At 43.3% G+C, this 25,258-nt stretch overlaps 1 protein-coding gene across 1 annotated transcript; it reads right to left on the bottom strand.

The window, feature by feature from the left end:
• Positions 1–4,230: 4,230 nt before the first annotated feature.
• On the bottom strand, positions 4,231–25,258 carry pdgfra (platelet-derived growth factor receptor, alpha polypeptide). The gene is made up of 29 exons (XM_049587189.1): positions 25,040–25,258; positions 22,717–22,790; positions 22,343–22,633; positions 20,914–21,174; positions 20,366–20,505; positions 19,289–19,451; positions 17,552–17,744; positions 16,094–16,209; positions 15,712–16,008; positions 15,360–15,626; positions 15,084–15,214; positions 14,780–14,948; positions 14,483–14,672; positions 14,239–14,354; positions 13,970–14,096; positions 13,654–13,850; positions 12,970–13,064; positions 12,435–12,567; positions 12,012–12,116; positions 10,299–10,409; positions 9,739–9,892; positions 8,916–9,067; positions 8,489–8,604; positions 7,763–7,885; positions 7,547–7,658; positions 7,355–7,454; positions 7,035–7,140; positions 6,044–6,279; positions 4,231–5,949 (listed from the first exon to the last, which is right to left on the bottom strand). Exons 2-29 carry the CDS (start codon positions 22,772–22,774, stop codon positions 5,802–5,804), a joined length of 4,407 nt encoding a protein of 1,468 aa, XP_049443146.1. The 5' UTR covers positions 22,775–22,790; positions 25,040–25,258; the 3' UTR covers positions 4,231–5,801.

Raw genomic sequence — 25,258 nt, 5'->3', positions numbered from 1 at the left:
TGGCGTCTCTCATAGGGAGGAGCAAGTTTGGCGATCTCTTGATTTTTCCATTAGCGCCACCATCTTGTTTTAAGTAAAATAAATCCGTAGTTATGGGATCATCAGTTCAAAAAAAGTGTCATTACACTATGCTAATAAAACACATAAATATATTCACATCAGAAGCGTTGGTCCACACTGAAACATATAAAAACCTACCAAATGGATTGCCATGAAAGACATTCATGGTCCCCAGAGGATGGATTCTAATGACTTTGATGATCCCCTTTGTTTTATTCAAACACATGGTTTTCACTTATTTTGTGAAATATTCTAACATCTATTCTATGACATTTGGACAGACGTTTATTGTTCCAAGATGATGAGTTTTGTGATTTCCTGGATTAGTGCCACCATGAGGGAGAACATTTGTGGATCATCAGGTCAAAATTTCCATTTGATCAATAAGTTGGTTTATGACCAAATACCTAAAAAATCCACAAACGGTATTCCAGTCAGCCTCAGCTGTACTTCCTCTTTCATGCTAATAAAATATATAGATTATATCATTCTCATCAGATATGTTACTCTGGAATACATTTTCATAAATGCAACCGTCCTGCCAAACCTACGGTTATTTTATTGCGGTTCACCACAACACTTTGCATGCATGTCTCACATTAAGCATCATGAGGGGATCTTTCCTCCACCCCGGCGCACACCACAGGGGACTCCATTTTTCTCGAGAACAGAGCCTCTCATGGGCTCAGTTGTTTCACTCTAAATTAAAATAATACTCTAGAAGTATCATTCTGACATATTTAGACATAATGTGGGCCTTTTCTGAAAAATCATGTGATCCATTTGCAAGCGCCTGCAGGCAGACCGCAGTTCACGCCTCACTTTGACGGATTTTTGCAATTATTTGACTAAACCCCAGATGTGAGGGTTAATCCTTTTCATTTCTTGGCCCAGGTGCAAATATGCAAAAAAGATAGTTTAAAAACTGTTCCCAAGCTCCAGCAGTTAATTTCTGACGCAAGAAAAACCTTCAACTGTTGGTTCTTCTTAGCACGCTGATGTGTTTACCAGTAGCCTCAAGCACGTCTCTACCAGCTATCATAACTTGTCCATCCAGTACAAGCTCCTTTGCAAGCTCCCCAGGGGTTGTAAGCTGCGTTGTGGTTTGGAGCAGATATTGACCCTGCTTTGTGGTATCACCGGTCTGCCTTACGGGTTTCAACACTTTGAGCAAACAGAAGAAAAGAAAAAAAAGGAACACCAGTAAAACACGTCTGAATTAGTAACACAAATACAGGAAGAGCTGTTGCTGTTAAAGTTGTATAACTTTGCAGGTGTGTGGAAAGTTATAAAGTAGGACTGTCGCTTTATGATTACAGGTGAAGTTGCAGGTAAACAACATGTCAATATTGGGTTAAAGCTCCAGGAGGTCATGGGGTGGTTCATATGAGGTGCAGGTCTATGTGGCTGTGGCCTGACTGATCATAAAAATGTACTTTTGTCATGCCACACCCGCCTCAGGACACACACCCTCAGAGCTTGTCATGATCGGGACTGAAGGCAGTGTGAAGGTCCGCCCCAGGTCTGCAGGCTCAGATCACAAGCTGCACCTCTACATCATGCTGACCCTCATCTTCTCCCACTTTAACTCTCACCCTGAAGCCACTGAGCATTATCTAGATACTACCTCCCTCTAGTGGGATAAAATGGTAATGACAAGTCACTCTGGCTGCTGTGAGCAAATGCAGAGGAGTTTTTTTTCTGGGATTTTCACATGCTCAAACATAATCTCAAACTTCCACCACAGAAACCACCACTGAGGCAGCAACACTGGGAAAACTGGGCAACATGTTTAATGACTTAATGACTGTTTGCTGTCTGTTGGCAGAGCACCTGGCAGCCTGGTAATGACAGCATTGCCCTCTAGTGGCTGTCTGTCAGATTGCATTTGTGATAGTGGGGCTTTATTGTATGTCATCAAAGAATATTGATATTTATTAAATATAATATTGGCACTTATTACACTTAATAATAATAATATAATTTAATTGCAATAGGTTCCTCAAAATATCCATTATATTTACATGTATATGCAATTATTATTATTTGTATTTTATACTCTTCATGATACAAACAGAACAAATAAACAAAAAAAAATCTATTTATTATTAGTGTGATTGTTTATGCACATAATATATTAGTAGTTTGCCTGCATGGAAAGCGACTAAGTACATTTAAGTACAAGTATTGTACTTAACTTACTTCCAAGTCTGAAATACTTGGAATATTGTGACTCAGGGCATGTTAAAGATGTCCATGAGTTATTAGCAGTGCTGGACCTGGCACATTTGGCACATTAGGCACATTTTGGCACATTAGGCAAGTTTCTCCTGAACAACACTGATTTTTAATGTTCTCTTAATGTAGTGCTCTCCATATACACACTACTCTACCATTTCACTTATTCTATTTTATTTTTAAAGATATTTTTTGGAGGCTTTATTGCCTTTATGCAGAGGGACAGCTATATGGTGATGGGGGGGATAGAGATGGGGGGGAATGACATGCAGCAGAGGGATGTGGGTAGGAATTGAACCCATAGCCAATGTGGCAGGGACGCAGCCTTTCTACATGGGGTACCTTCTCTACCAAGTGAGCTAGTTGGCACCTTTATGTTTGATGTTTTTTCATGTTAAAATAAATAGGACATTTTGGGAAGGAATTTGGTTTGCTATGAGAAACCATATAGATATTAGTGGGCTTCATTTAGATGTAACTGTCGAGGCCCAGAGAGGAGAGGGTGTCCAAACAACTCTTTCCAAGAGCTGTGGATTCTCTCCTCAAACATAAACACACACTATTCTCATAAAAACACACATACACTTACCTGACGAACAGTACAAGTGCAATATCTGTGTATTATTTAATCTGTGTATTATTTATTTATTTATTTATTACCTTAACCTATTTATGCCCTTTTTATGCTGATTTTTGGTGCTGCAAACGAAATTTCTTTGTGTTTTTTATATGCAATGACAATAAATATCTATCTATCAAATGGTAACCTCTGGGCCTGAAAAATGATACCAATGCAGAAGTGCCAGAAACTGCTTGAGTCTGGCTCCAAAAGCAAGTCAGTCCATTGACATCTATGTTAAACTGCATAGGGGGTGAATTCTTATTTAACTCATCTGTTTAAATTTCATTAAGGCTTAAAGTTACACATGTTTAAGGGCAAGGCTGCTCAAGTGTCTGCACAGTGTAGCTGCAATCTGTGAGTCAGATCCCCATCCTCTTGTCCAAATATGGTCACTTCTGGCTCCAAAAAACAAGAATGCTACTCCATTATTTAAAACAGTGCAAAGATTGGAAAAAACAGTCTAGGTAATGAATGCAGCTTTGATTTTTCCTCCTTTTTGCCTCAATTATCTCACGAGTCATGAGATTAACCTGGAGACCCTGTGGGGAGACTGATCCCAATGTTGGACCACTGGACTAAACTACAAACTATATATACAGTAATTATAGCTCTGCCTCAAGCAGCTGCAACAGCAAAATTTTGTTCACACATTGTTGCATCACTATAAATAATAATGTCATATATAATAATACAATCACAGGGACCGTTTTACTTTTACAGGGATTTATGCTTGTAATGGAGTATTTTTACATGTATGCATTTGTATTCTTATGTAAGTTAATGATTTGTGTATTTCCTCCACTAGTTCTTTGTGTGTGTCAGTGCCTGTGTGTGTGATAATGCCCACATGTGCAGAGGGCATTTTCTTTTCCAGTCTTGTATTATTCATACTGATTTTACTTATCAATATGTTATGTTGGCAAATACATAAAATGAGTCTCATTATTCTTGTCCAGGAATGCTGCATCTTCTGTTGCATCTAATACCCTCCTGGGCAAAAAAAGTACATTACAGTTCTTTATTTGGCCATTTTTCCCCTCAATACACATGCACCTCATAAATCCTTTTCTATTACTAATGTTATTTCTCTTTGGTTGTGTAATCCTTTAAACCCCCAGAGAGCAGGAGAACATGTCTTTTTTTTTTTTACATTATAAATCATTTATTGAAATATAAATCATCTGAATGTACACGATGTAACATAATGAAACATAGTATTAAATCATCATATTGGGTGTGATTACCTATAATTACAGATACTGTACCGTCGACACATCGCTCACCTGCGGCACAAACATTCACATCCACACAGCTTTAAAACATCTAAAGCCAAAGCAAGACCTTTCTGTCATACTTTTTTTTTTTTCTCTTTTCTTTTCTTCTGCAACATCCAAAACAAAATGGAGGAAAAAAAGAGGAAAGTGCAACAACTGATTGCAGATTATATCACAGTCAACAGGAAGAGGCAGAGGCAGTGGCACAGCTGGTACAGTAGCTGGAAGATACGGAGGATTACAAAGAGTCTACACATAACTGATGTATAACATCAGATCGACATGAATCTCTAGTCCATCTAGTGTCTTCGTATAACTAGAACCTGCTAATAAACATCAGGACAGCAGATAAAATATGAGACTGGAAGACACATACATTTAAATGTTCTTTTTTCAAATACTGACCTGATGAACTGGGTTTTATTTTCATCCCTTTATGTTCCTGTTTTTGGTGTAAATTACTATCCATATCATATATTAAAATGTGAATATTTATAGTCAGCAAATATTGTCAAAGACTATGCTGCCCACTATGATGGCAAATGTTTTTATGTGAGTCCAATTGAGGGAAATTATATTTCCTTTGTTGTAGTGTATTGGCTCCAGCAGGGCGAGTGAGGGTGCAGAAGCTTAATATGTTCTTACATGAAATACTGTTATCCCAATAAGTCTCTCTTAAAAAACAACTCTCGAGCTATTTACAATACAATCATGCTTCATTTTGTTTTTCAAAGCCCATATGATTCATATGACTGATGTCGTCAGGGATGACATTTGAGAACATTATGTTGCATTCGGGCGAAAGGTGACAGGTGAGACACTGCAACTCAAAAGCTCTATTCTCATAACGATTCAAACAGCTATGGTCCACATCGACTTGGTATTCACAAATAACACGTTTACATAATGATGACGTAAAAAAATAAACTTGAATTACCCCACTTATTCCGCCATTGAAAACACTATATGGTCATAAACAAAACACAGTCCAGATTTTGTGCTTTCAGATCTGAGCACTGCGACTGATTGTGCCAGCATCAGGTGCTTCTCTTGCAGCAGGTGAGTGTGAAGTGAGTTTACCTGCCAACGCTGTTGCTAGTATTGGACTCATTTAGTTTAGTGCATCTGTAGTGGTTAAATATATATCATGTGAACGACATCCTGTAGTGTTCATTTAGAGTTGCTGACCAACATGGTGAATTCGTCCCTTCTTGCTTATATTGCTGTTTAAAGAATGCCCGATGGAATAAAGCTCTGCAGATTAAAAAGACAATCTTTTTCTATCTAGACAGGTCCGACACAGGCTCGGTGGTTCTTTGATTCCTTGATGTCAGGTGTTCATTAATGCTCTCTCACTCCTCCAGCCCAACAGGGGGCAGTGTCCAGGGAGAAGGACAGGGTGTACCATACTGTCACCACAGACGCATCCAGACAGTGAAGTGGTTTTGTTCTGTCTTGTGAACGGCAGGTCAAGGAGGAGGAATGGAGGAAGAATTGAGGGTCGACAGCCAGAGTCTTTGGTTGATTTACAAGTTTTTTTCCTCTAGTTTCCTGTCTCCTTACACCCCCTTTTCCTCACTGCTTCTGCTCTACAAGCTTGGTAGTTGTCACAGGAAGCTGTCCTCCCCCAGGTCGCTACAGTCCAGACACATCTCGTCCAGCAGCGTGATGTCCTCCAGAGTCTCACCCTCTCGCTTAGCAAAGGTGGAGCTGCTGGAGCCCGTCTCAATGGCGCTCTCCTCAGATGTCTGAGAGCTGTGGGGGACACAAAAAACACAGGTTAATGTCATCTGTGGTGCACCATAGAGACAACATAGAGTAGAGGAGGTAAACTTTTGGTTCCATTTACCCGTGTCTGTTCCTCTTTCCATATTCTTCATCAGATATAGGGTCCAAGTCGGGGAGGGGAATGATGTAGCCGCTGTCAGAGCTCAGCCGCTGCTCGTCGAAGCCGCTTTCCCTGTCCTTCAGCTTGCCCTGGTTTTTGTAGGTGATGCCAATGTAGGCGTCGTCGTTTTCCATGCACACCCGAGTCACAGCGGGGTGGTCGCTCTTCAGGAACTCGTGGTTCACCCTCTCATAGTGCTGCACAAAATACACGGATACATTAGAATTAAATGCTTAATTTAATACAGTGCAGCGTACAAGTGTGAGCACAGAATTAATAAAGCTCTACAAAGCAACAGGAGAGCTGTAGTACGAGTGTGATCGCTGGTTGTGTTGCCAGCTGGATGGTGCGACCCAAACTGAAAATCACACATCCCATCCAAGCCCAAGGTGCTAAAACAAGAGCCAGTTCCTCCTCTGCCCTACAGTCGTTAAAGCTCTGTGAAGGAGGCAGAGGTAGAGCTGTTTTGATGTGCCATGTGCGGTGTGGAGTTTAATGGGGTAATTAAGGTTGGGTGGTGGAGGCGAGAACTGAGGCTGCGTCATTACGCAGTCTGAGGCCAGCCGCTCTGACATCCAGCTGCTGCCGTTGCGCTCTAATCACTTGTAGGTTTTGGTTTCACAGAAACACAGTGAGCCCATAGTAACACTCCTAATGCGCTCTCTTAGGAAGCGGAAGGGGTTTTAAATGACCGGCCTGCTACTTTTAAGAGTGTATTTAAATTATTTTCAACCTGTACTTTGCTTTGCAACACTGTTAAAAACAAAAGTTTGAACGAGGAAACTTTGACTTCTAAAAAAAGGCAAACATCAGCGAGAAAATGCCAAAAGAGCGAGAGGAGCAGAATGTGCAGGTCCAAACGTGGGGTCAAGAATGAGAGGTTGTAAACTAGAAAGCAGGTGTTAAGACTCCAAAGAGGTCTGAGGACGTGAGAGGTCACAAGGAGACTCACCCTCTTGTAGCTGGAGGGAAGCAAAGACGATACAGTTTCACTCAGACCCATGAAAGAAGGCCTCTTCTCCGGCTCGCTGTTCCAGCACTTCATCATCATCTCATACCTGAAAAAAGCAAAAAACAGGCGATGTTACCACAGAGAACAGTACGACTTGTCCTGTGCTTTGTAATTTTGCCATGACTCATGTCAGCCACTGTATATCACAGTTCAGAAACAAACGGTTCTGAGTTTACAGCCCAACGCATTCCCCGTCTGAGAGGATGTTAGGTAATGTAATGTGCAGCAACAGTACAGTCATCATGGGAATTATCACGTACACGTCAGAGGGTGCATGCTCTGGTTTGGACATCCTGTATCCACTCTTGATCTTGTTGTAGAAGCTCGAATCCACCACCATCCCCGGGTATGGGGTGCCACCTTCAGACCAAAACAGATTCTCATGAGTTAATCATCCAACAACTCCAGTCTCAAGGATTTCAATTCTCTAATAGATGTTCGCAGAGGCTCACCTAAGGAGAAGATCTCCCAGAGGAGGATGCCATAGGACCAAACATCACTGAGAGTGGTGTACATGTTGTCAAAAATACTCTCTGGCGCCATCCACTTCACTGGCAGGAAAGTCTGTGTGATGATGGAAAGAGGAAACGTTCAATCACACTTGCAAAGCCATCATGGAAAACAACATTCAAGCCATGTTTTAGGCACAGTGATGCGCAGAGACTTACACTCCCTTTGGAGACATAGTTGTTGTCATGCATGATGTCTCGGGCCAGTCCGAAGTCACAGATCTTCACTATCTTGCCTTGAGAGAGGAGGACGTTCCTGGCGGCGAGGTCCCGATGTACACACTGCGAAAAGAGCATAAGCAAAGGTGTTTAGCAGCTTATTGCATCATACACTTACTGTTGTCACTCCTCAGTTCCACCCGTTCCCAACACATTTTGCTCCCACAGCTATCTATTTCTGTATGTATTTCATTTCAGCCGAGTTCATTTTTAATGACGTTTCATATTGCTTTATAAAGCATGGTCTTTGTGTAAACATGCCAGTTGGAGGGATGGCTGTGACCACTGGATATTTAGGGATAATAACTATGAAGCTGAATGAATAGCTTCTGGCTGCAGCGTGTCCCTGCCCGGTAATTCTAGCCCTGGTTGTGTGGCTACTATATTCAGCCCCTGGCCTCCCTCCTGAGTGGGCTCAGCAGCCTCCGCGAGACTGCTTATCACACAACTGCTGATTTCCTCAGTTCCCCTTTGGCCGGCACTGCTGTCACCATATAGGACACAGTGCAAAATCCACAACCAGTGGGAAGCAGGGGAATGTGAGGCTGCAGGACTTATATGCGGTATGCAAACCTCAGCTGTACAAATGCGTATTAAAAAAAAAAAGTATAAAAATAAGAGTTTCGTTCATTTTTCCACATTTTCGTCACTGTGGACATAACTTACATTTTTGGAAGCTAGAAACTCCATGCCTTTGGCCACCTGGTAGGTAAAACTGAGCAGATCGGTGGTGCTGAGGCCCTCGTTCATGTCATCTGACAGCAGCTCGTCCATCTCGCCCTCTGGTTTAGAAAACACACACAGAAAACACCATGAATATATGTTCAACATGTATTGTAAATATAGTACTGGCTGCTCAAACCTGGCTTTTACTAATGGCAGGGAGAAACCGGGCATTATTATGCATGTGCTACAATTATCCTCTCCATGTAATTACAGGGCTGTACCAGTCCTAAATTCTGACAAGGGTGTACCCCTCAACCAACACTGACTCAAACACAGCACTGAGGCCAAGCGAGTCCACACCAATAACTCAGAGTGGAGAGAATGGAAAGCAGGACAGAGAGAAGAGGACGGGATTGTATGTGTGTACCTTTCTGAGAGGGCGGGTGGTCATAGTTAGACCTCTGGATGTCCGAGTACTTGGAGGCATTGCTCATCTCCAGCATGGGGACATATTGAGTGTTGTCGGCCTGCTTCATGTCCATGTAGTCTCCTTTGCTCTCGAAGGACAGGATCACATAACTGTGTGGAAAGAGGAAACTGTTAGCGACGAGGTGAGGACAGGTTGTGGGAATAATGAGCCATATACAGTGATAATACATTATGTTATACATCTTTTTCAGTCCCCGTTTGTGTGTACGTCAATGTGCCCTTAAATCCTCTCCCTCCCTCCGGCTGGGGTTAGAGGAAGATGTGGTTGAGCCTAACATGGTAGCCAGGATTAAATCATGTTATGGTCAATTCGAGGTGTGGTCACTGTGAGTCATCCATCAACACAGATGAGCCTCGGAGGGAGGGAGAGAGAGGGCTGCTGTTTCACCATGAACGTCTGGGTTGGACAGAATTAACAGGTACCTCCAATATAATGAAATTAGGTTGAAAGCCGAGACCACTTCAGACTGCGATTTGATTAGGCGAAGACGCCAGACAATCTCCTCAGCCATGGAGAAAATGGCGATAGAGTTACCGATTAGGGAAAGGGGAGAATGTGAGTGTGTGTGAGGCAACTGTGCAAATTGTTGGGCTGTAATATTTGGGAGTGGCAAAGGGGAATTGATGTAAAACGTATAGCTAAGTGTTTGTTTTTGTCCATTTTATAACATTTTCCAAACACAGTAAGTGTCTGAAATACAGAGATTATTCAAGGTAAAAAAATGTAAATGTATGCAAGCTTAGAAACACATATTGAATACCTCCTGCTGCTCTCGTCTGCAGGGTTGATTCCAAAGATATCCAGCTCTTTTTTACTCTTCTCCGGGTTCAGGCTGAGGAAGTTCTCCCTGTTCTTGTGCAGGTAGTTGACCAGGTCCCCGTAGAAGCAGTACTCAGTGATTATGTAGATAGGGCCTGCAAAGAGCAGATAAAGTCGCGCATCGGCGTCAGTCTGCAGGCTAATCTTATCAGAGGCTTGTAAAGGCTAAAAGCACAGTCACAAGGGCAAGCCTCCACTTTCCCATAAAAAGCCTATTAAAATACCACACCCACCAAGAGCTGAGACAGGGCTGTCAATCTTTTTTGGCTGTTAGAGCTGTAAATGTGCACAAATGCCAAATCTGAGTGAGTGTGTGGATGTGCGTGCAGGTTTTTGGCAGCATGAACGTAGGCTTTATTGTGTGTCTCTTTGTAAAGTGGTGACAAAATTGCAAGGGAGAGGCAACAATGGTTGCAACCAAACTGTTATTATACAGTATGTGTTTGCCTATGAAGGAGTGTGTATGTCTTTATGTTTGCAGTTTGTGTGTGTATTAATCACCTGATTTGGTGCAGGCTCCCAGGAGGTTAACAATGTTGAGATGCGGTCCAAGATGAGTCATGATCTTCAGTTCAGACATCAGGGCCTGTTTCTCACTGGAGCGTGCTGTAGCTGAAAGAAGGTGCAGAAACCATGACTATCATTGTGCGTAAACAAACCATCAAACAAGTCAAAATATAATGCATTCAGCCAAGACCTCTTTCATATGAATCCTATAATTTATTACTTCATCTTGTTGTAAAAGAAAGTTTATTTATTATCCTGAAGATTCTTCACTATCTTCCTTTCTACCACCTCTTCCACTTCTCTGCCTCTACAGGTACAAAGTTCTGCACCAGTTGAATAAAATCAGCGATTTTCATCAGTCATGTGAGTTGTTGTTACACATACATCTGTCTGTGTTTTCAGTAACATTTTAAATGGTTTAGCAGGCCTAATATTTTGTGCCACTGATTAAATTTATTGCAGTGTTTTACAGACAATGATTTATGGCACCTCCTGTCTACACCGCCATTTAGCAATTTGGCACCATTAAAGGTTTGCCGATTATGCTATTACCAATTCCCATTTGCAATGCACTCATGGATGTACAGACGACTATCACTGGATTACTTTGATACTTAACAGAAGTTAAAAATGTTTGAATTCTCAGGCACGTCTGGAGTTATGAGAAATATCTTTTTTCTTTGATTTCTTTGCGTTTATTCACATATCTGAGAGACACTGAGAGATCCTTGTAAAGTGTCAGTCACACTGAATCTTACGCCGAGCGCACGACCTATTTTTCCTGTTTCAACGGAGCGTCTCCCCAACGCATTCCCCACCCCCAGAACAACGCCGTTCCGTTGTTGGCGGACCTGGCCAGATGCAGGTGGCTAGCTAGCATCGGCGAGAGTTGTTAGCGAAGTCATCCAGCAGAAGAGCTAGCAATATCTTCCTGCGAAGATCTCTCATGTTGACTGTCACTGTACCAACTGAACTGAGACGAGTTGAGTAGTGTCCTATTGAAAGAGCTGATATATAGGTGTGAAATAGGCTATGGAAATGAGCACAAAATTAAAAAATATAGATTAATTGTCAACCGCACAGAAACCAACCTATGGTCAACAATCACCTTTAATAGTGGAAAAAAAGCTTATGCTTATTTTTCTTTTGCATAAGTAAATGAAATATTGTTTGTTTACAACTGCAATTGCAATTTATTTCCTACTTCCAGCACCGTAACGTTCCATTTCTCCCATGTTGTCAACACCCGAGTAGGAAAAATCCAGCACCTCCATGGTCCGATGGTCAACGGAACCGCTGCCGTGCTGCGCGCTAGTCTGTTACTATCTGTCATTTTCACCTCCATTGGAATGAATGACTTCCGGTCAGCGTCAATTCGTCAATGTGTTAGGTTGTGCACATAGCTTTAAAGTCTGTGTATCCTGTTTGTAAGTTCAGATTTGACTGTGTTTTGACTCCAACAATGGGTGCCATTTTGGCACAAATTGCCACAGTTCGGCACCAAGGGATTAAAAGTTCCCTAATTGCCATGTCACTGTTACAGCCTCCGCTGTATATGAGTTGCAGTAGTAACAACAGGTGCCCTCACCTGACCAATCCCCGTAACTCGTGAGCTTACATTGATATACAGAATCATATCAGATGACTAAAAGCAGCATGGCTTGAATTTCTTGTAATTGTAATCCAATTTTAATTTCTTCAACTCACGTTTCAGCATCTTCACTGCCACCTTCATGACAGGTTGGGAGCGGCTGAGTCCGTAGGCGGTGCCCTCTACAACCTTTCCAAAGGCTCCAGAGCCCAGGATACGGCCTGAGGAAAAACACAGATCAATTATCAACAAAGAAAAACAACAACCTGCACAAACACAGCCATACAAACTCATGCATGCACTTTGGATGCTTCTGCTTTCTCATCTGTGACTCTTCCAGTGGCTGAATGTCTCCTTGATCACTGAGGCAGACCGAAGCCCAGCCAGCAAGCCCCTTCTGCCCAAGCCTGATAAGCTTATGACAGCTTCACTTCAAAGACTGAGTGAGACATCCTGGCCGGAACATCCCTGCAGGGAGACTGCAGAGCCACCGGGACAAGACTGCAGTTTAAGCACATCGAAAATCACAATCAGCTCACCGAGCACAAGTCTGTCACGGGGAAACTCCCATCTGGAGTCGTAGGGAAGCTGCATGGGATCCACATAGATGTACTCATGGCCATCTGGGCTCACAGACTCTATGACCCTCCAGCGGATCTCGTACCGTGGTTTCTGGAAGACAAAACACATATAAGAGCTTATTGAATAACCTTTGCGATACTTGGCCTTTGGGACCGTTTCAACATTCTCAGATGTTTTTAACAGCAATTTTCTAGCCTTGCAAAGTCTGCCCACAAATTTTGTTTTATTTATTAGCTCAGGAGACTTTAGAAGCGTTGCCTTTTGGTGGATACCCAAAATAATTTGGCACAGTGCACAACTGATATTAACATTTACATTGAAATCACTGCAGTCTTAATCTGAAAACATGAATCAGGAAATCCAGGCTTCATTTTGCAAGGCAGCTAATTTGCTCCACAAAACACATTTTCCAAATACATAAACAAGTGGGAGAGTAGCAGAATAGATGAGAGTGAATATGTGAGAATGAATGCAGAATGGTGGCAACAGTACCTGCTTCCAGATAACAACCAAGACAATGAGTGAGATGATGACAATGACCAGGAGCACCAGCACAGCAGCAGCTACAGTCAGCTCTGGGTGAGGGCCTGTTCAGGAGGAGAGCCAGCCGTTGCACAAGTTAGATGGGGAGCGCATTGATCACATGGATGCAACATGTGTCTGTTGTAATGACAAAATGAAATGCTTGCAAGGAAATGCATTCGGTGCGCGCATAGCAAATGTCATCTATCAGGCATAAGAAAGCATTAAATCCATAGGATGCTCAGATTACTGGGACCAAAAGGTATGCTGGGAAGATAACACGGAAGTGGGAGTGGGGGAGGGGTCCAAGCACTTAGGCTGCGGGGGAGTAGGGGTAGGGCATGAGGGGGGTTTAAAGCTCAACTGGAAATACCAAATGGCCTAACGATCTCTTGCTTCTCAGAATTAGCTGTCAGAATGAGAGCCCCTTCCTCATGGCTAAAGCGCAGCCCCCTATCAGCTGTCTCGCCGCAAACTCATCATCTGACAGCTGCTGTAACACTGACAGCGTTAACCCAGCCCCGAACACAGTCACTCACAAAGCCTGTCACACTCTGAGTGTCAGAAATGGAAGCAACTTAAGAGGAAACAAGCTGGAAACAACAACATCAAATGTCAGATTGAAAGCTGTTTAAAGAGGTTCTTTGTTCTTACCATTGGACACCAGTTTGACCTCCCTGCTGACGGTGGCCATTTCGTTCTTGGCCAGGCAGCGCACTGCCAGTGTGCTTTCCAGATGCCCGAACATGACTTGGCTCTCCAAGTTACTATCCTCGTCAATGTGCGAGTCCATTGTGATCTCCGTGGAGTTGGCGGGGAGGAGCACCCAGGAAGACGAGTCATTGGCACAACTTAATGTGAACAAAGGGAAAAGACAGTTAGCAATTAAAGTGTGCAGTCTGCATGTATGTGGATTGAGAAGTCTGGAAGCATCTCTGTTGGCTGTTGAGATAAAAAGGACTGAACTTACTGTTTGATGTTCTTGCAGACGAACCACTCCACTATCGGAGTGGGCTGCCCTCTTGTAATGCAGACCACAGACTGGCCTGCGGCTGAGCCATGGTGGATGTCCATCAGGTCCACAATGACTGCAGGCACTGTAACATAGTCCAACAGAGCAGGGTAAGCAAAGTGTGTGTAAAAACGTGAGGAAAAGACAGACTGTAACTGGGTGCCAAACATTCAGGAAAGCAAGGAAATAAAAGATAATGAAAGGCGTGTGGCATTCCTTTCTCTGACCTTTCACCTCCAGGATTAATCCAACATCACGTCTTTGGTCTCCATTCTCCACTCGCATGGTGTAGTTCCCGCTGTCCTCCTCCTTTGCTCGGATCAGGGTAAGAACACTCATGTACCTAAACAGAGCAACAAATCCAGAAACTGCTATAAACACACAGTCATAGAACGTAATGACAGGCCTGGGTAATGTGTGGGAAGGTCAGCTTTGAGCTTGTCATTAGTTGACTCTGTATGGGAGTCTCACCTGGTCTCAGTGAGCTGCCGGAGGCTGGTGGAGATCTCTGCTGTCACATCGCTGAGTGGGATGCCGTCTTTGAGCCAAGTGACATGAGCACTGGGGAAGGATTCAATTTCAGCCCTGAACTCGCGGACCTCATCCAGCTCTGCCGATTCATATTCTCCGAACTCTGGCCACACGGACATAAACTCACTTGCTGTTGAAAAAGAGGAGAGGCCGACAGACAGTCAGCAATCACGCATCGCCACCGGGAAGAGATTATTTGTGAAATAATGCCAAGTTAACAAAATACATCCTTCATACCAAAAACTTCGATAGCTAGCTGCTTTGTTTGATGCTCTTCGCTAATAATGTCAGTGATGGAGCAAGAGTAGATGCCGCTGTCTTTGGTTGAGGCCTGTGGAATTGTGAGGGTGTAGAGGATCTCCCGATCCCGCTTGTTGTCATGCACTGTTTTAAAAGCACGATTACTCTGTTGAACGAAAAAAAAAAAAAAATCAGAGGCTTTGATTTTCAAACCACCGTGCAATGGGACTATTGGCAGACTGACACAAAAACACACAAGCAGTTTGTTTTTCGTGCGGCATAAGATGATGTGTGTCCTCACCAGTTTGCCAGGGTATTTCCAGTGGTCTTCCAGTATCTCAGATCCCCGAGCCACACAGTAGACTGTGATGGTGTCTCCTACCAGCAGAGCAGTCCGTTTGGCCTTCAGCTCCACCTGCAGCGCACCGCCACCTGAGATACAACAATTGACAGGGTCAAAATGTGCAAGGACACGGATCCATCAAAGGAAACACGGAGCTGACTGATTTGAAAGGTAAACACACATTACACACAATTGCTGGCACAGATATATGCATTCAAAAATGTGAACACGCACCTGTCCAGCCGTGGACGATGTATTCTCCGCTGTAGTGCTCCACTCCGTTTATAAGGGCTATACAGATATAGGTTCCAGCAGGGAATACCCCCAAAGCGCCCCTCTTGCTGTCATAAACATTAGGCACAGGCTGCTGGGTGTCGACGTTAATCAGGGTCACGTTAGCACTGGGATCAGACACTCGACACTGGATCTCCATCTCCTTTTGGCCGGACAGGACATGGTTGCCAAAAAACAGCGGCGATGGCAGAAAGGGAACATCTGCATCTGAGGTGGAGTAATATAAGTTTCACAGACCAGATAATCAACAAGTCAAATCATAAAAACACACAAGCTCAGAGCTGCTGTGTACCTGGCACATAGATATAGATGCTGCTGCCCTCCGTATCATTGATAGTATTGTTGCTGTAGAAGCATGTGTAGTAGCCGGTGTGCATTGCAGTGGCTTCTTCCACAATGACAGTGGTGACAAACAAGCCACTGTTGTCCTCCAGTGATTGCTCGTGCACATCGAGCGGAGTGTCCCAGACTAGCTTTGCCTCTCCCCGACAGGTCAAGGTGAAAGGAGTGTGGAGAGGCACCACCATCTCCTCTACCTGAGGCAGCAGTTGAGGGGCTGAGGATGGTGGGAACATCATTGCGGTAGGGGCTGAAAGAAAGACATGACCAACACTCAGTCACAGATCACAAATCCTCTATCTATCTCTATATTGTATCTGTCGCGTCTATCTTACCTTTCACTTTGATGGTAAAAGAGAACTGAGCAGTGCGAGAGCCACTGAGGGCTGTGATGGTATAGTTCCCGTTGTGTTTCGCCAGAGGCTGCCGTAGTGTCAGAACGCTTTGATACCTGTGAGAAGACAATTAACAAATATTTTTGGCATCTAAAGGGATTGTTGAGTATTTGGGAAATATCTGCTTTGTTGCAGAGTTAGATGGGAGGACTGATGCACTTCAAACCTGTGCGTTAAATGTGAAGCTGGAGCCAGCAGGTGGCTAGCTTAACTTTGCATAAAGACAGGAAATGGGGGGGAACAGCTAGCCTGGCTCTGTCTGAAGGTAACAAACCCACCTACCAGCACCTCTTCATCTCACTGATGCCATCATTTTGACCATTATTTGACAGAGGACAGTGTAGAAACTGGGTGAGAGGGGTGTGACATGCGACAAAGGTCCCAAGACTGGAATTTGTGGTGTTGTGATTACATGTAATGCATTTTAACCACTAAGCTACCGATGCACTCCCAGTTTGAAAGTTTTAAAATGACAGGTTATGGTTTTACAGGGGGTTATGTGCCGGACTATTCCTCCAGGAAGGTACTGCACCCTGCCAAAAAGAAGTCCATCACATACCTGCCTGTAAAATGCCAAATTGTCCTTTTAAAGGAATGCTTCACTCCCCAAACGACCACTTGTATATCAATTACTCACCCGGTGTTACGTTGAATTTGTGAGGAAATCTTTGCTTTTCTTGCATGCCAGTAATAAATGAAGCATCCAGAAAGTTTCAGATTCACCAAAGTCACACAGTAACACAAACAAACTAACTGATTGAGGCAGCGGTGGACCAGCAGCTCCTGTGTTCAGCCGGGTAAAATGACTATTTCTGTCAATGGCCTTGAAGAGAGCGTAGGTAAGTTTAACTCTCCGTTTAGTTCCCAGTTGAAAAGGGCTGTCTGTTTGGGAAGCACTGAGCATACAACTGGATAAATGAGACTTGAACTATACCGGACGAGTTGTGTGAGAGTTTGTAAACGAATATTTCTATATAGTTTTGCTGCTGTTATATGCAGGCCCCTCCTTTTTTGGATTCTTTGATCAACGTAGAGGCATAAGACAAAGTTTCCTTCACAAACTCAATGTAACACATGGTGAGTAACTGATATACAAATAGTCTTTTCCATTTACACTTTTGTTTTTGTACAAATTCAACAAACAAGATGTAGCGCGTAAATCAGTGAGCTGGCAGACCGACTTTGTTACCTTTGGACAGAGCCAGGATAGCCGTTTACAGTCTTTATTCCAAGCTAACCATTTCCTGGCTACAGCTTCATATTTACGATCCAGACATGAGAGGGGTATCCTCTCCCCCAACTCTTGGCAGGAAAGCAAATAATTGTATTTCCTTAAACATCAGACTATTTTATTTATTTATTTATTCTACTGACATATTAACACATATTTATTCTCACCGATTCCCTCCAAGGTGGCTAGTTTTGGTGAAGATGTAGTAGGTCTGTGGCATGGCCTTGCCGTCCTTCAGCCACGTCACTTTGGGGGCCGGGTAGGCATCAATGAGGATCATAAACTCTGTCTCCTTTAGCAGGCTGACAAACTCCGTAGCTAGAATCCCACTGTGGTCCAGTGCCACAAAGGAATTGTCGTCTGAGGTGAGAGACAGAAAATAAGACAGGAATAAGCAGGGGATCATCGAGGATGAAAATGGATAAAGAAATGCATCCAGTGTGTAAAAACTGCAGGACAGCAGAGCGAGAATTGAGATGAATGCAGAGTGACAGAGAGGTGAAATGAAGGTCTGACACACATCTGCTGGAGCCATCCCATAAAACACAGTAGCTGATGTTGAAAGCAGAGGTGAAGCTTTACAGTCGAATGGCACTTAATGACTTCCACACACCACCGAAAGCACCTTGTGCACATACGTGAAACCTCAAATTTAACTGAATGATGATGAGAATATTTGGATGAAGTGTGTGTAAGCTGGTGGTGTGAGCACTTATTCACATTATCATAGTCCTGCTGAAGACTCCTTAAAGGTATCCATCCAGACAGAGATGGGCAAAAACACATCAAAATGTGTTTTGATACAAAATACAAAATACCGCTCAAATAAATGTATCAAAACAAAATACATGTATTTTGTATTTTCAAATACAGAAAATACTTCTTTTCTTTTTCTTTTTAGCAGTGACCCGCAGCTCTATAGGTCACTCTGTCGGTCGGTTGGTCGGTCGGACGGCCCACAAAGCTTTTCGTGAATAACTCAAAAAGTCCTTGACCAAAAATGCTCGAAATGTATGTATTCAGGTTTGAGCTATAGGATATACACAAAGCTCTGGTGAATCCCATGAAAAGGCAGAACAGTCACAGAACTAACTAAACGTAACTAAGAAAAGCCATTAAAAGACAACAACTTGATTATGTATATAGATATTTATATTAATTAACCAGACTTAACAGCCCATAAACTTTTTTGTATCAAGAAATAAAATATTCACAGACACTGTGATAATAACATATGAATAGCATTAGGCCTATGTGTACTATAAAAGTCATACAAATAAAAGCATCAAGCTCTGCACAGAAAAATGAATAAAAATAAATGGTTAATGAATACAAAAGTGAACAGGTAGGCTAACTTAACAGCAAGTGAGTCGCCTATTCATTTCCCTCTTTTGTTGGCCAGTGGGATGGTAGTAGGGTTAGGCTGTTTTGGTTCTTTTCTTTTTGCTTGCTGTCTAACTCGGAGCCTTTGGAGCCCTGCATTCAACTTTTTTCCAGTGAAAAAGAGAAAAAAAAAGCTAGGGACATGCAGACTACCCTAAAATATTATTTATTGATTCAGATTTAGATTGAGACAACTTTATTGATCCCACGTGAGGCAACTAATTTGTAGCATACTCATCCCAAGCATCAACCACAACAACATACAATTTCCTGTTATGCACAGTCCAGTAAAACAGACCACTAGGTCACTGAATGGCCCAACTTAAAAAAAAATGATTCGTGGAGAAAGTATTTTGAGCATTTTAAATACAAAATGACTCCACTCAAAAGTATTTTGTTACAAATTACATTTGCTTTTTATCGGCCTTATCAAATACAAATTACAAAATGTACTTGAAGTATGTATTTCAAATACACATAATAGAAATACTGCCCATCCCTGCATCCAGACAAAGTCTTACCGAAGACAGTGACGGCCACGCTGCTGACTCTGACCTCTCCGCTGATTTCATGGGTGATGGAGCACTCATAGGTGCCGCTGTCCTGAGTGGTGGCTTGTGGGATACTGAGGGTGTACATGACCCGGTCAGGGAAAGTCTGTTTCATCTGAACTGCATCCACAGCCTACAGGAACAGAAGAACAATATGGGTTTGAGATCATACTCACCGGAATAAAGAGAAAATCTTGGTAATAAGATATTTGGATTGTTTAACTGTGTTTTTTTTCCATCTTACAGGTACGATGCATGCGAGTCAGTTCATCATGCTGCTCAGGGCTAATGGTTAAAACACTTGCTCGGCCGCAGAAGATAAATCAGGATCACAGAGCCTTTTAAAAGTCTGTAATTGCAACTGAGACCAAAACCAGGAGTCATGACTTCAGCGTTCCTACCCTTACTGTCTCTGGAAAACGGCTTAGAGGAACCCCATGCAACAAAACACACAACGTGCTGCATAGATTAAGAATCTGAATATAAATATAAACAAACATAAACTGCACAAGAAACTCTTTGGGATCCTTTCAGCTAGCACTTCAAAAGCATTAAACGTTAAGTTAGCTGTCATGTGCAGACAGCATCTGTCCTACACGGCATGAGGTCGCCGGGGTCAAAAGATTTACTATCGTTTTTTTCTACCTCTTTTGAACTGCCTGCTCGCCTCAAGCCATTTGTCCTGAACTTCCCGTCAGCGTCTTGCACATGGGGTTAACTGCAGCAGGAGCTCTTTGGCTGGCATCCTCATAATGAAGACACAACATTCTGTTGCTGCTTTCCTAACATACTTTGTAACCACTAAGGGCCGTCCTCAGAGCTATATTCCACTTGCTGCTGCTACAGTGGGTTTAGATCCAAAACCATTATTTGCTAATTTAAGGCTCAGTGCTGCTGGGTAGGAAATGACATGGAAATATGACAAGGGGTTGAAGGAAATAGAGCCAGAAGGCTGAGCAGTTAATGCTGATTATGGATGAAGCCATACAGTAGACAAAATTGAAATAAAAACACGAAGACACAGAAAAGAAAAGGGCTGGATCTTACCTGTTTTTTAGGATGGAGCCACTGCTGCTGAAAGCCCAGTCCAGCAGGAGCGACACACGTGATGTTAAAAGGCTGCCCCGCTCTCAGCACCTCCCCACTGGCCTTTACTTCCACGTTGAAATCCTCCATCTCCGCAGGGGCTAGAAAGACCACCAGAGAGCACACATCAGCACCGTCATCACGCAGGTCCCAAGATAGCGACATCTTGATTACCATGAGCTCATTTATCACAGAGTGGTGGCTTACTAGGTCGCCATTACTCACTCACACTCACACACAGAGTGAAAACAGACGTGTTAAGTCATCTCCCCCTGTGATAATGACATAATGTCATTGCTCTCATGCAGTGAGATCACCCTGCAGCGCTTGCATGGTAAACACACTTGGGGAGTGAATGCAGCTGTGCAGTTTTCTAATCTTTATCCCAATAAAAGAATTTTGAAAAGTCACATAATAACGAATTGACTCATCTAAGTTGTTCATTTTATAAAGAGAATACATGTTAATCAGATCCAGATATATTCAGTGATGTTTGACTTTTGACTTACTTTGGCTCTCCACAGTATAAACCACACTTCTGACAGTCTGACCGTTCACAGTGGTTTCACAGTGGTACTTCCCGGGCGAGAGGCTCCCAAAGAATCCCATCTTGGTGTCGTAATAGGCAGACATCTCCTGTCCACTGGGGACACTCCTCAGGATGACGTGAGAGTTAGGGTCAGACACACGGCAGGGGATGGGGACCCCAGCAGTGTCCATGGGGACCACCAAGTTTTCAGGGGTCTCAGGGACAAAAGGAACCTGGGGATCTAGGTGTGCAAGCAGAGGATATAAGTCACACTGTGTAACGGGGATTGGCTGATTTGAAAGAACTCTTGTGATACACTGTTCTTCTTTTTCATACTTTCTTTCACAGTTGCTAAGTGTTTAAATGACCATGTATTTACAGTTTTACCCGACATTTCTTTAAAGCAAGACCGTAACTTTTTAAAGACGCAGACTAAGACATTAATCTTTATAAGTTTAAAAGTTGAATTCTTAAGAGATAAAACACCCTTTCTTAATACGCTCAGGCTCATGGGTGTATTATGAGACAATGGGCCCCTGGGCACACATATGCAAAGGGCCCCACCACCTCTCCTACTTAGGAGCAAGCCAGACAGACTGTGGTGGTTTTGCATCTCTCTCTTTTTGTTGGTTTGTGTCTCTCTGTGGTCATTCTGTGTCATCTCCAGGTCAGTACCTTTTACTTTGACATTTCACATTTTGCTAGTGCAGTTCAAGGCCTGTGTCCAGTAGGCCTGTTCAGTAATCTATCCATGCTCGGGTTTTGCTGCTATAGACTTGGTGTGGTATGACCAGTGTATGGTGGCGATGCTAGCACAGATAACGCTCGGTCCATAGGCACAGGGGACACGTCCAGCTCAATGCTTTGAACATGTGAATGTGCCAACCTCATGAAAAACATGAAAGTAGCAGAGGACTTATGTTTTGATCAAATTAAAGAGACTTACACTATAAGTTAATGTAGAAAGCGCACAAAGTGGTGCATAATCATTCACCAGAATGCAGGAAATTAAGTGTTTGACGTTGAAGTTTTTCTGGCAGAGGATCTCCAATCCCCTGCTTCTGAAAAATGCAATGGCTAAGTTTCACCGTGCCTGGTGTTTTGCTGCTCCGTCTGTGCCCAGAGTTCGCTCTGCAGTACGAGAGTGTGGAGCAATGAATAACCAAACGGTATATACAGTCCAACGGCACATCTAATGAACCATCCAGCTCCAAAAATGTGGCCCCCTCAATGTTGAAATGAAACCTACGCCCCTGGCCTGGTAACTAACATGACTCAGCTAGTTCCTCTGATTTCTCTACACATGCTACTATAAGCATTTACCACCATCCCAATTATTGTGCCTTTTGGTCAGTTATCTAGTCGCACTTTAAACCATGACTGTTAACACCAAAAAAAAGCACATTCACCTGGGACGAACACATATATTCCCGCCTCATTGTCTTCTTCCGGTTCAGCCCCCAGGTCATCCTCCGGGGTTTCATAGGTGCACATGTAGTAGCCGGTGTTTTCCACAGTTGCGTTGTCAATAAAAAGTGTCGCCGTGAGGTATCCTGGATAAACGTAGGCGTTTTTCGGCAAAGGTTCAACCCAGACCACGTTTCTTTTAGCGGTGCAGCTGATGTTGAATATGGAGTTTGGCTGCAGGATGAAGTCTTCTTCGTTGGACACAATGGTAGGTGGAGACAGTCCGGAAGTAACTGAAAGATAGTTTTGAAAACATTAACGAAACTGTCAACAAAGAGAAAAAACATCAATATTACGCACACCACTCTGTGTTTACCTGAAACCAGCACCACCAGGATGCTCCCAAAGACGACATACACCTTTACCCCATCCATGACTGGATGTTCTGATCTGTAAACACAGGAAAGCAGGTTTGGATTATTGGGTCCTTGCTGATAAGATATGATCCTCTACCACTGTGTCCACATTCCAAAGATAACATTTCAGTTTAATCAATAAATCTGGCGACTTCTTAAAGCTCAGCCTATGCGCGCTCCTGCTCCGGTAATGTGCTCTTGCTATAATAAACCCACAAAGATTTATAGAGGGCTCATTCTGGGAGGACTTGGCCGCAGCTCTTGTGGTCTCCCACATCATTTCAGCGCTGACAAAAAGTCGCAATCTAAAATTTATCATGTGGATTATTTTTTATTGAATGGGGTGAAGGTGACACGTCTGTTAATTCCAGTGCGTTAGAAGATGGATGGCGGACAGGATGGAGAGGAGAGACAGGGCGCTCCTGTGGCTGCAGCGCTGCGCTCCGAGAGAACATGAGGGCTGTCGGTAGAGGGCGACACAGTCCACCTTTTGGCACCAAACCTCCTTGAATCATCGGTTCCAAATTTGCCCAGTTGCCTTTCTGGAGTTTTTCTTTTTGTCTCATTGAGGAAAATGTCCCCTTTTCGTTTCTTTGACTTAAAACTGTTATTTCCAGGCCTAAAACACACATCGAAGGTGCATTTTTCTTGTTTAATCCAACCGTATTTTAAAGGAAATGTCTACTGTGTCCATAATTAAGACATTCTCAAATTTAGTGCAGACTTCTCATCTCATCTCACAGATCCTGTCAAGTTTGGTTTTGTCACGCAGCTCTGCAGCGCACATTCCCCAGGTCTGTCTTTCTGTCTCTCTGCCTGTCTGTCTGATGTTGGATCAGGGTTTTCATCAGGGGCCACACAACTTGAGAGGCGCTCACTGGAAGAAAACGCTTCTTAAGGTTTTCATTTCCAAAAATCATAGCTGTTCTTACTAAAACCATTTAACTTTTGTCCTTTCTTTTAAACGTTTAGGAGCCACTGTCGATATTCTCTATCTCCCATGGACACTGTCCCCAACAATAAAACATTTGGCCCTTGCATAGCTTCCTGTGGCTGTCCGCTCTGTCTCATCCGAAACGGCCTAAATTATCCATGGGTAACCTGGGTTTCTGTAACTCTATAATTAGCGGGCCCACTCCGCACAAAAGTACATATTCGCGTGGGAATCAGCTGACAAAAAGTCTAATCCGTTTTGACGTGTTTGTGCACACGCCTTGTCTAAAACAATTTCAATAAGGGATTTTTTTTTTGCCTTGGCTTTGGCGAGAATCCTCTGCGCGTAAATCTCACTAAGCCTGGAGTGGCAGTCAGACTGCTCGCATGTCCTGCTCGTCTTTTATTCCCCCGCTCACACCAAGCGACTCGACAAATGTGGCAGATAGCAAATGCATCGCTGGATACATTTGAGCAACAGCTGATAAGGCTCGTCTCAACTTTCTGCGCTCCACGGACGGTGCCATGGTTCAGTTCAAAGTTTGATTTCCATGGAAACGATTTTGAGAAGCGAATATTTCTTTAAAGAAGTGCAACACGCATGAAAAAAGTCCTGAAAATCTCCTTGTCTACCTATTTAGGCAGTTTTGACCACAAGCAGTATTCCTATGCAAAATCCCATGGCGACACAGCAGGGTATGTGTTGCTTAATGAAGAATGCGTCGTGGCTCCAAAACACTCATTTCTTCTTTCCCCCCTCTCTTGAATCCACTCAGCCGCAGCTCTGAAGCCTCACTCGGGCTCATTCCAGTGCCTCCAGTGCCGATTTTTCCATTTTAATTCCTCACATTCCAGGACCAAACGAGAAAACAATGTGATGTACAATTTCCAATGTGTTTCCCATTACATGCCAGGCAGCATCCCACAATGGTGCCTTCAGTCTTCGAGGTGACACCTCCAGCTGTGAGGCCGAAACCGAGCGCTTTTATCCAGCAGAGTCAGCGACATCTCCCTGCTCGGCGTCCAGGGGTGAGACCATATGGTGCACGGGGAACACAAATCTAATCTAAAGGAATAAAATGCGTTGCCTAGTGCAGAAGTTGGGTACAACTTGCAGGGCAGCAGAGCATTAATTTATTGGTGAATAAAACTTTTAAAAGAAACTTTTCCAGAACGTGAAATAATTGGATAAACTAATTAAGTCTGCAATTAAACTAATGTGAGAATAGAGCATTATTCTATCTTGAATCCCTCACGATTTATTCGATAAAAAAACACCCTAAACTTTTTTTTGAAGACTGAAGAAAAATGTTTCAATCATCTTTTGGTTCCCAGCAACCTTTCAATTACCTTTTAGTAATCCCCTCTTTATATTCCTTTCGTGTAAGTATATCCACAGTGAATTGGTCGCTCCAAAAGGCGCAGTAAGGGTCCTTTGCAGCGGCTGTAATCCTCAGAGATCCTGCGCTGTGAGAGCATATGTGCGACCCTCTGTCCGCATCCGCGACCGTCCTCACAACTGCGCTCCAGCTAAGCGACCTGTAACTGATTCAATGTTACAGTCCTCCC

The sequence above is a fragment of the Epinephelus fuscoguttatus genome, linkage group LG10 (assembly GCF_011397635.1).
Source record: "Epinephelus fuscoguttatus linkage group LG10, E.fuscoguttatus.final_Chr_v1".
NCBI lineage: Eukaryota > Metazoa > Chordata > Actinopteri > Perciformes > Serranidae > Epinephelus > Epinephelus fuscoguttatus.
Note: the sequence above shows the minus strand (reverse complement) of the source record. Positions and strands in the feature narration are given on the sequence as shown.